The following is an 11216-nucleotide window of genomic DNA, read 5'->3' as shown; positions in this document are numbered from 1 at the left end:
CGTGGGGCCTCCTTGCCTTGACCTGGAGCCCAGATCCGCTCTCCTCTCTCTCCTCGGCCTCGGGGTGATGGCCTGTTGGGTTCCTCTCACCTTTCCCAAATATACCGCCCTCCTGCCTTCCCCCCACCATGATGTAATTTTATTTTCTGGGGAGGAAGAGAGCAGAAGTGAGCTCAGCATGCAAATATAGACGTCTTGCAAAGCCACACTTAGCTGTCTCCTCGCTCTGCCTCTCTGCCCAGGCCTGGCATGGCAGCTCTCACTTCCTCTCCACCCCAGGGACTTTCCTCCCCCAGATTCTCAGCCAGACTGAAAGAGGGAAGGAAGAAGTGGGGAAGCGTCTGTCTGCACCCCGGCTCCCGCCTGAGGGCCCTTGCCTCCCCTGTGGCAGAGTCGGGCCCTGGGAAGAGGTCCGAGCTGCATCCGGTGGCACGCCAGGAAGGCCCTGGCCTCCCCTCAGTGCTGGCCGGGCAGACACCCCGTCACGAAGCCTCAGGTGAGCCCCTCCTTTCTTGGTCTACACTGCGCCCAAAGAGGCTCAGACTCCTGCCGCTTCCCCTTCTCTTCAGCAACCTCTCCTGTGACCCCCTCTGGGAGCAAAACCACCTCATCCTCTGCCGTGTGTCTGTCTCGTTTGCTCTGTGTCGTGGGACCAAAAGCCAGGTCACAGGCCCATCTGCAAGACTCAGAGAAACGGAATGACTTCTGTACGGTGACAGGCGCCCGTCTTCCCGCCCAGGGTGCAGGGGCTTCACGCTGGCTCCGCCCCTTTCCCCGGGCAGGTCAAAGCCTCTGACTGTCAGGGGCCCTGCGCTGAGATGGGGATGCTGCTGCCCACCCGACAGGGCTCTCCGGAGACTTGGAAATCCTAAGTGTCTAAGGACTGGCTTGGGTGGGCGCTGGAAACGTAGGGGCGACTGTTTAGTCTGGGGCCTTCCGCTGACCCATGCTAGACTGTCAGCCCCGCCCGCCCCACCCCCACCCCCACCCCCACCCCCCGTTAGTACTGTGTGAGCCCAGGGCCCACCCCCGTATCAGACCAAGTACCGAATGGTCACACGTTGGTTTCTGCTCTACGCTCTTCTGCCTCCTCCAGGAGCACTTCCTTGGTTTGTCTCTGGAGGGTGACGTATGTCACCTCAGGCCTCCTGCACCTAGGAGTCCCCTTCTCTCTCGGCAGCACCTTCATACCTGACCCATGACAACCGTCCCCTCTGAGTTCCGGGTGCGGTCAGTTCCTTGGCTTCCCCACACGACGACGTCCGACACCCTGGCCCGAACACCGGCCTGGGCTGTGCTGGGGAGAGTGCAGGCCCTTCCTGCCAGGAACCTGGGCAGCCCAGGTCCGGGCTCAGGGTGGGGGGCGCTGGTATATAAAACTCTGTGTCTTCTCTCCATCCCAAGGCCACCGCTCAGGCTGTCCCAACTTCTGATGGGCTCTGACAGTGAGAGTCGCCCCTCCCCCACCACATACACCTGCTATCTCCATCCTCCCCGCCCTCTGCCCATCCCGCTCATCACTGCCCTTCCTCCCAGCCCCAGGATTAAATTCAAACCCCTCTACACCCTGTGATGCCCCTCCATCCTCATGGCCGCCACTTGAGGGTCTCTTCTTGTCCCTCTCCTCTCTTCAGCACCCCCAATATGACACCCACATTCCACCTGTGCTTTTGATGCTCTCCACTGACTGAAACATCCCTTCCCTGTCCCCTTCGGCCCGTCAAACCCCGTTCTTCACTGAAGGCCTAGAAAGTGCTCACTTCTTGAAGCCACCAGAGCACATGTGGCCTCTCTCTCCTGACCCTTTCTGTTCGTTTGTTCCTCCTGTTAACAGGCATTTGTTAGGGGCCACGTTTTGTGCACCAGGCCCTGGGGGCACAGAGGAGAAGCCTGGGCTCCTGCCTTCAAGGGGCCTGCAGTCCCTTGGGGAAGATGGACGTGTAGCTACAGGTGGAGGGTAGCCGAGAAGTACTGGATTGGAGGTGGAGAGGGTGCAGCGTGACCCCAGAGGAGGGAACCGCCGTGGGCCACCTCTGGGAAGGCCTCACCAAGAAAGTGATATTTGGGTTCAGTCCTGATGGTTCAAAGAACAGCTGCAGGGAGGGTGCTATCAAGCAGCACATAATCACTTAATTACGTATTGCTTTGTGTTCGTCTTCAATTGTTTAGTTGCTTGTCTTGACTTCCCAGTGAGGCTAATCAGCACTCCCCGGTTCTCCCAGAACCTACCAGTGGGGCCGGACAAACACCACGTGTGCGGGGAGAGCTTATGGACTGGCAGCAGATAAATAGTTCACTCTTCTCTGGGGTAACTGCCTGGAGGGAGCCCCCCCATCACAGTGCCCTAACAAGGCCCCCCCAGCCCCCATCCTCAGGCTGCCTCCCCCGCTGCCGTGGGGGGTGAGACCTCAGCAGCAGACACTTGCTCATGCTGCCCCAGATCCTTTATTGAGGCCTCTCGATATTTGACCCAAATACATTAACAAGAGATTGCAGAGAGAGAGAGAGAGAGAGCGCGCCCCAGACGCAGGGCCCACCCTTCCTCCTGGCCAGGGATCGGGGCCGCCAGAAGGATGTAGGATTTGAGAGTGTGGGGAACTGTGTGTGCAGGTGGAGGGAACAGAGGAGAAAAGAACCACGGGCAGTGGAGGAAACAAATCGTAGGAACAGGGCCGCCGAGGGACAGGACACAGCCGGCTGAGGCGGCTGGGCTGGCATGTGGGGACGAGTGGGTCTCAGCACTCAGCATATGGCCTCCCTATGGTGGAGGATGACCCAGTGTTCCCGGAGGAGCCCAGGGAGGGATGGGGGACGGGAGGGAGCACGTGGAGAGCGGGCGGGCTGGGAGGCGGCGGCCATAGTGACTAGTCATCGTCCTCGTCCTCTTCCTCATCATCGTCCTCTGTGTTGATCTCGCCCTCCAGCACATCCTCCAGCCAGTCCTCCAGCTCCTCTGTGGAAGGCAGGTCCTCCTCGTCGTCCATCTCCATCCACACGCTGTCCGCCTGGGGTGAAGCACACACAGGGACCGGAGCTTAGCCCGACTCAGGTCTTCAGACCTGTCCTCCCGCTCGCGGGGCTCCCTCTGTCCTTCCCTCTGTCCTCCTTCCCTTCCCTTCACCTGTCATGGGCCAGGGACGCTGTCCAGGGGAGGGTCTAGGTGGGAGCCGTGACGGGGGAACAGGGATGGCTGGGTTGGCCTTTGATGGGAAACCGCCGGTGGCCAGAGAGTCACGCCAGCCACCCTTCAGCTTCTCATAACCTGCTTTTCCAGCACCGACCGCAGAAGTCTCTAGTCTCGCAAGCATAAAAAACGACTTGCCTTTTCCAGAACCTGATACTCATTTTCCTACTTTTGACCTTCCGCACTAACTTTTCCAGCGGTCTGGAAACGACTGGTCATCAACTGCGCGCGTCCGGACTGCTCCAGGCCGTGCGGTCCCCACTTTCAGTTCCACTCCCTTGAAACCCTTCTCTCTGATTCTCTTCAGCAGAATTTGCTTTGATTTCTGTGGCTTCCTAGCATTTTATGTGTCTCTTTATGATCGAGTTTATAAGATCTGGCAGTGTCGTTAACAGAATACCTGCGTCCCCAGCCGCACTGAGAACAGTATGAACGCAAAGACTGTGGCTTATTCCCTTCACCGGCACAGACGTGGCCGAAGCACCTGCGTGTGTGAGTGCGATTTCTGCCCTCAAAGAGCTGAGTCTGCCAGAGAGGCAAGCAGGACGCAGGGCTAGCCGAGCTGAAGTCCCGTTCGCAACGCCAAATGGGCTCTGGGGGCGCCAAGGAGGGGGCCTGACTCCACATGGGAGATCTGGAGAGGATGCGGACCGGGCCTTGAGGGATGAGGAGCCAGCTGCGGTGTGTGTGCTGTGGGCCGAGCCTCTCCCTCTGCCCAGCCCTGAGACTGGGCGCGTCTGACCCTGGGGTGGGGGCGGGGGGGCGGGCAGCCGAGCAGGGAGAGCTGGTGGGGCTGGGAAGCAGAGCTGGGGCCAGCGGGGCGTGCGGGAAGGAAACTCACATCGGTAACATTGACCACTCCTATTTGCGGGGCTGTCAGGTCGATGTCAAATGTCTTCTCCCAGTATGGCACCAGCTGCAGAGAGACCACACACGGTAACGTAACAGCGTCTAGGAACGCGTGCGTCCAGGAGGGGGAGTGTAGAGGGTCAGCCCAGGGGCAGAGGAAGGTCACTGTGAACCCACGATGGGGGCCTGAAGGGAAGGGGTAGAGGTAAGCAGTTGCAGGTAAAAATCCCAAAATGAAAGTATTGGGATGGTCAGCTGAAGACACTGGCCCTTCTTTCCCCAGGAAAACACGGGTAGGAACCCGTGTTCTGATCCTAGCTCTGCTACTGCGTGACCTGTGACTTTGGGCAGGTCACTTCTCAGTGACCCTCAGCTTCTGCACCTGTAAACTAAGGTCGTCGTCCCTGGTCATTGTCAGTGTTCCTCACGTATCTCCTCATTCTGTTGCTCTTTCAACAACGAGCGTGAGGTGTTGGGGATCCAGCTGGGAACGAAACTGTCCCCTGAGGCATGGACTCTCCGTGCTCTCAGTCTATGATTGCGTAGACCCACCTGCAGGGCTCATGTGCCCACCTGCCCCCCCCCCACTCTGTTTTTTTGTAGACGGAGTCAGCCCTGGGAACATGAACTCCCTGCTGCGTCTCTGCTTTGGGCATTGTGTGTGTTGTGTTCCGTGCGATTTACTTCCCATCCTGTGCCCCCTTCTCAGGGTGCCCTCCGTGCCCACGGGGCCCTTGAACACCAGACGTAACCTCCCAAGGTCCTCGGGCCGGGAGTTGGGGCAGGAACTCTGAAAGAAGCTCCTCTCAGAAAGGGCCACCGCATCAGGCCCTGCCTTTGGAGAGCCCTGCCTCTCACCAGGGGGAAGTCGTCAGGGTCGATCCAGATGATGCTGAGATCAGGGTTTTCTGTGTTATCTTGGGCCACGGCCTTGAGTGTCTCCAAGAACTCATAGCCATCTTGGAGGGAACACGAGTAAGAAGTGTTAGGTGGGACAGGGAAGAAAGGGACGCAGCCACAGCAGGAGTCCTGGGCGCTCCCCACCTCCCATCGTCGCTGGTGTCTCACCCCTGGGTCACTGCACTCCCAGGAACGCCTCCCACTGAAGCCTGCATTCTCACAAGCACCTCTGTCTCCCCGTCACGGGCACCCCCCACCCAAACCTGCATCCCTCCCTCACCAGGATCAGCTTCCTCCGCGAAGGCCACGATGTGAATTCCATCCATGTCGTCCTCCTATTGGGGGCAGCGGGGCTTAGCTATGCTTCCTGAAGTTAGGGAGCCACACACACCCTACATCTTCCCGGAATTTCGTGGAACTCCAGCTTCCGGATCAGGTACGTTCTTGTGGCGGCAGCCCTTTCCCAGGTGACACGGATGGCTCGGTTTCCCCTCCAGGGACCCCGCACCTCCTCTAGCAAACTCTTTAGCCCCAGATCTCCCTCCCTGTCATCTTTGTCAGTGTCTGTGTGTCTCCTAATTCCTGGCATGTTCTTCAGAGCTACAGCCTCCAAACTTTGCTGGTGCATGGTCTTTCCTACAGGCCAGGCACGGAGCTCAGCAGGGCGGGAAGTTTCCAGGACTTGCGTCTTCAGCCACCCACGCCCCGCCCCGGGGACCCGGCCCTGTCCGGGGGTGGGGGGACACTCACCCACGTCTCATACATACTCTCAGGCTTCAGCTTCCTCAGGGTGGACCTAGAAGAGACAGTCAGGACTCAGCGGGCGAGAAGGATGCACCCCCAGAGAGCTCTGGGTCAAGCCTAGGGCACAGACAGCTTGTAGGCTAGAGAAAAGCCATCTGGCAAAGTCTAAGCTCTGGGCTCCAGGCCCAGGTCACCGCCTGGTTAAAGCAGGTGGGAGGGCAGCGGGTGGGCCCGTGGCCTGGAAGAGAGTCTTTGGGAGAAAGGTAAGAACGCGATATCTGGGCATCCCCTCATTCATTCAGTACAACTGAGTCTGAGAAGTTCTAGGCACTGGGCGAGGCGCTGTGTGGGGGCATTGTTGAGCGAAGCCGACTGGCCCTCCCTGACAAAGGGGGCCATGATCTAGCGGGAGAGGGCAAGGTTGGTGGTGTCTCCACGGACACCAGGGGACGCTCCCAGCTGTGGAGTGCCACGGAGGAGGAGAATCGTGTGTGAGTGCGGGCAGGGTCTCTCCACCTCTGGCTGGAGAATTCTCGGTTGTGGGGGGCCATCCTGTGTGCCCTGTAGGAGGTTAGCAGCATCCCTGCTTCTCCGCCCACACCCCCCCTCCCGCCAAACACTGGTAGCTCTCTCCTCAACCAAAAATGCCGGTCAGGATCCCGTTCTGACACTTCCTACTGGTGGGACCTCAGTACTTGAGCTTGTTGAGAGAATTAAAAACAGTAATAGAGATGGAAGCACCTGGCAGAACCTGGTCTGTGTGCGAGTGAGCAGTCATACCCAGAAGGGCCTTCACCTGCCAGCCAGACCAGCTTCCTGGCGGGCTGGGATCCCCCAGCCCCTCTCGAGCATGGGGCGCATGGGTGTTCTGGCCCGAGGAGGCACTCCCCGGCTCAGGCTTGCCCCCGCTGCCCACCTCCTGTGCTCCTCCACGAAGCTGACAATCTCCTCTTCACTGTTGGGCTTGTCTGGGATGGTCACAGGCTCTTCCATGAAGGCCTCATAGAAATCGATCTCATTCAGCTTCAGGGTCAGCTTCTTTGCCACCTTTGGGGGAGGGGGCAGGGGGAGGGGAGCAGGGGATGCGGGTCATGGGGAGAGGCCGTATCACCACTAGCAGGTCTTAGGAAGGAAGCCAGACAGCCTGGGCCCTTGTCACTGCCCCTGTGACAGTGGACAAGTGCCTTGACGTCTCTGGGCTTTGGTTGAACCTGAGAGGGGTGGGTTAAAGGATCTAAAATCTTTGGGGCAAGAGAAAGAGGCCTGAGGTGGGGTGGGGGGTGTCGTGTGAGGCAAGGGACCAGGTCCCCCATCAATTCTGGGAGAGAGGTCTGGAGGGCAGCTGCAGGGAGCTAGGGGGACCCCATATGGCCACAGGGAGGAGAACCTTGCTGTCGAAGGTGGCGAAGAAGGGGATGTAGGGGTGAAACTCCTCTGCCGCATCCTCGAAGGCCTTGTAATCTGAGGGAGTAATGCGGAGTCAGTCTCTGGGAGAGCCAGGGTCTGCCGGGGAGCCATGGCCTCTCTGTCTCTCCCTGAGTCTCCTTTGGCCAGAGGGGTTCCTTCTGAGACCCACCCCCTAGTCCTCTGAGAGCAGCAAAACTTTAGTGGAGGAAGTTAGGGTGCTGGGGGTCCCCGTCTGGGAGCCCCAAGTGCAGGGAAGTCAGAGCAGCGAGAGAGTTGACCATGCCAGGGGGTCGGTTGTAGAGATGTGGAGACAGTGGGTGGAGTGGGGGTTAGGGAGACGGGTAAAACGGGGGTCCAAGGAGGGACAGGGGCATCTGGGGGTTACCCACGCTCTGAATCTTTGCTCTTGAAGTAGCCAATGAGTTTGATCTCATCCTCGATGTTCTCAAATGCCTGCAGTTCGCGTTCGCCTTCAATCAATTCCACAGGGTCCTCTAGGACCTGGAGGAGAGTGTGTTCTCACCTCACTCGAAGGAGCAGGGGGAGGGATGAGGGCGGCAGGGCTGGGAGGAGGGGCGGGAGGGGCTGTCTGTTGCCTGTGTGCACGTGTGTGTGCGCGCGCGCGTGCAAGGCTGGACTTGGCTGGGGATGGGTGTGAAGTCTTAAAGCAAGGCCATTAGGTCCAGGAGGATCCTCACATCCAGTAGAAACTCCACCAGGGTGTCCGCAGAAAGCTCGCCGTCATACTCAATGACTTCATCTCCCTTGAACACGTAGATGCTGTCCTCTTCCGTGAGGCCTAGGGAGCGAGCCGGAGGTGAGCCCGGAGGCCAGGCCGCCCACAGGTCCAGGGCCCATCCCAATGCCCCTGGACCCCACGCCCTCACCTCTCCTTCGCCCCTACCCCGCCCACCTCCCTTCAGGCCCCTGCAGCCCTGGGCGCCGCGCCTGTGGGTCTAGCCCAGGCAGCCCGCCGGGCCCCGGGGCTCTCCAGGAGAAGGCGGGCTAAGCGGGGGTGTCGGGGGGACATAGGGAGACAGAGACTCTAGCAAGATGTCTCCCTTTCTCTGCTCGCCATAACGAGAGACAGAGCCTCCTTTCCCTGCTCCGAGGACTCCAGCCGCTCACTCCCGGTCCAGCCCTATAACCTGCTGCTATTACTGACCAGATGACTTCATTAGTGACCGCCCTCCCTAGCCACATCCGGAGTCCGGTTCAGGCCTGTGGTGCTCCCTGGTGGCTGGTGCCGTAACCCTGGCCCCCCCAGCTCCCCCAGGCTCTGGCCGGAGAGGCCTCTCCTGCCCTGCCGGTGTTCCCTGACTGCCCCGTTCCTCCAGCGCCTGGCCCTGGTTTGTACGTAAGTATGAAGAGGGCCACCCCCACCTCTTTCTAGGATTGGAGCCTGGGTCTCTCTGAGGAGTGAAGGAGATGCCGGAACCCCTGCCATACCCGTCCCCAGGTCAGTCTTTTCTCCCCGCTGCCACATTAGGCCTGGTGGGGCCCCTGCCCTGTACAAGGGCTACCCTCCAAATCCTGGCCTGGGCCTCCCCCATCCCAGAAGCCCCCACACCTGGGCCTCCCCGGGCCCACACTACTACGCGCCCCTTCCCCACCCCTCCCCTTACCTAGTTTCTTGGCTACAGCTGCGTCCTTCTCAGAGTCCACCAGCCCGAAGCCAACACCCTTGTCTTCGAGGACTTGGGCCGCTAACTGGAGGGAGTATAAGGTTAAAATCAGCTCTGGGATTTTTAGTCACCCCGTGCCCATCTCACGATTCCCAGGGGGGTCATTTGGGATGTGGGGAAGATAAGAGTTGCCCTGGGCACCGCGCAAGGCTCCAGGTAGCTCCATTTCCCTGCAAGCCCACCCTTTTGGGCTGTAGTTTGGTTTCAGCCCCCCGACACGTATTACTCGTGCACAGCGTGCTTCTGATGTTGCTCCGAAGGCCGGCGCGGGATACTTCCCGGTTCCCGAGGGGTGCTGGGGAGTCTGGCTTCAGAGTGACTGAGGCCCTTTCTGCTTCGGGGCTGAGCCCTGCTTGCCATCGTCATTAAAGGCCATGCTCAGTGTGGGGTGGCATTAGAAGTCCCTGGGGTTCTTCTGAGTGACCCCCACTGGGGAGCATTTTGGAGGGCAGGAGGGTGTGTGTGTGGGGGGCCTGGTTATGTCACCAAGGAGTAGCAGAAGCCAGAGAGCTGAGGGTAGAGGTCACTGGGGCCACCACTTGTCACCTTCAGAGACAGAGACTCCAGCAGGCACGAGAGGAGACCCAGGCGGGGCTCTCCTCACCGAGACCAGACTTCCCCTGTGTCCCCCAGCCCTTCCTTTCTCAGGCTGTGGACAGTCACTTCTGCAGGTCCCTGCCCCCTTCAGCCTCCCGGCTGGACTCCGCCCTGGTGCCCTCTGCCGCGGGCTTGCAGCCTCACCCTGCCTAACACACACAGGCGCCCGGATTCTCAGGAGAACGGGGAGGCTGCTGGCAGGTGGATGGGCCGAGATGCTGAGCACTCAGGATAAAAATACTCAGTGCATTAATAGATGGCAGGTTCCGGCAACCACAGGGGCCCACAGAAACGGGAGCCTCTGGTCCTTCCTATAGGCAGGCTGGGGCCTCGCTGTCCTGCCGGGCTGGAGAACGGGCTGCACAAGCTTGGGCCGGAACACGAACGCGTCCGGCTAGAGAGCGTGTGGGACCGCATCTCCCAGTCACCCCCAAACACAGGGCCTTTCTCTTGTTGTAAGTCGGCTTGGAGGCGAGGAGAACCTTCCCACAGAGAGAAGCTGGGGAAGGCATTCTGAGGCCTCCTCCAATTGCAAGAATTTTCCAATCAGGGCATCTGGCCTGACCCAATAGGGGCAGATGGAGAATTAGGGAGAGAGGGACTGAGGCTGGAGGGCGCCACGGTGGTCTCTGTTAAACTTTCGGTGGGAGAAACATACCATGCGAATAAGATGTCGGTAGCCTTTAAAATGCATACCCTTTAGTTCAACTTGGGGTGCAGGCCTGCTGTGTGTGGAGAGAGGGGGCATGTTCTGGCCAGGAGAGTAGATGGGGGGCGTCGTGCAGGTCCAGCCCCCTCCTCTGACCGAAGTACAGCCCTTCTCCTTTTTGTGCTCCTCTTCCAAGGACACCTCAGTCCCGGCCATGGAGGAGGGGTCTCCCTGCAGCCCCTCCCTCCTAAACGTGCCTACCTGTGGTGGGACTTTGGGGTCCCAAGTCACCTTCCCATGGGCCTGAGGCCGCACACCGCGAGGCCCCGAGTCCCCCCAAGTCTGCATGCGGCTGTGGGCTAGGGGTGGCCGGGAGAGGCCACTGTGCTCTGTGGGCCGGTGGACCCCAGACTCACCTCCAGGATCAGCTCTTCCATCTCAAACTGTCTTTGTGAGGCCTTGTCATCCTCGGGGGGCTCGTGGTAGAGCAGTGCCAGCACCTCATACTTCTTGAACACATGCTTGTAGTTCTTGGCGTTGACATTGACCACACGGTCCACACCGTCATACTGAGGGAATTCCAGCCCGTCCTCCCCCTGCACCCCCAACCTGGGTGTCCCTAGCACCAGCAGGAAGAACAGTGCCGGCCGCAGCCCAGGCCCCGCGCTGGCCCCCATCCTGTCGGCGGTGCGTGCGGTGCAGGGAACGGGGTCAGGCTCGGCTCTCAGGTCCCTGAGGGTAGCTGGGGTCGGGCGGGGCCCTGGGTCCTGAACCCTGAGTGAGGGGCTCACAGGGGGGTGGGGTGGGGAATGGCCCGGAGCAGTGGACAGAGGATACTGCTGGGTCCCGGACAAACTGCCGACAGAGCCAAGAGTGAAAGGGTCAGGAGGAGGGATAGGAGCAGGGGGTGGGGAGGGAACCGGAGCTGTCCCTGAAATTGGCACCGCGGGGCCCCCACCTGGCTCCACCTAAATATGTGTCTGGGGTTGGCAGGAGAGAGGATAACCTTCTGAGGCCAGGACAGCTCCAGAGGGCCGAGACCCTCCCTCCTCCTCCCCCTCGCCCCCTGGCTCCGGGAGCCCCTCCCCCGCTGCCTTCCCCTACGGACGGCCAGGGTTCCTCAGCACAGTCCCCACGCTGGCCCGGAAAGCTCATCGCCATATTAAGAAAGGAAAAAGCCTGAGCTAAAAATAAGACCAGA

The 11216-nt window shown here is 60.1% G+C and overlaps 1 protein-coding gene across 1 annotated transcript; it reads right to left on the bottom strand.

The window, feature by feature from the left end:
* Positions 1 to 2864: 2864 nt before the first annotated feature.
* CASQ1 (calsequestrin 1) lies at positions 2865 to 10695 on the bottom strand. The gene is made up of 11 exons (XM_021681912.1): positions 10432 to 10695; positions 8710 to 8794; positions 7783 to 7883; positions 7474 to 7585; positions 7065 to 7138; positions 6594 to 6724; positions 5684 to 5729; positions 5214 to 5268; positions 4892 to 4992; positions 4026 to 4100; positions 2865 to 3005 (listed from the first exon to the last, which is right to left on the bottom strand). Exons 1-11 carry the CDS (start codon positions 10690 to 10692, stop codon positions 2865 to 2867), a joined length of 1182 nt encoding a protein of 393 aa, XP_021537587.1. The 5' UTR covers positions 10693 to 10695.
* Between the last annotated feature and the right edge of the window lie 521 nt (positions 10696 to 11216).

Source organism: Neomonachus schauinslandi, chromosome 6 (genome assembly GCF_002201575.2).
Source record: "Neomonachus schauinslandi chromosome 6, ASM220157v2, whole genome shotgun sequence".
Taxonomy (NCBI): Eukaryota; Metazoa; Chordata; class Mammalia; order Carnivora; family Phocidae; genus Neomonachus; species Neomonachus schauinslandi.
This window is presented reverse-complemented; position numbering and strand designations above follow the sequence as displayed.

Bases quoted from the DNA above. Each gene is read 5' to 3' on its own strand.
- CASQ1 (XM_021681912.1), bottom strand. From the start codon at position 10,692: ATGGGGGCCAGCGCGGGGCCTGGGCTGCGGCCGGCACTGTTCTTCCTG. The intron at 7,139-7,473 runs GTGGGTAACCCC...TTACTCCCTCAG, and splicing joins CAAGAGCAAAGATTCAGAGC to ATTACAAGGCCTTCGAGGAT. The intron at 6,725-7,064 runs GTTCTCCTCCCT...CCTCCCCCAAAG, and splicing joins TCGCCACCTTCGACAGCAAG to GTGGCAAAGAAGCTGACCCT.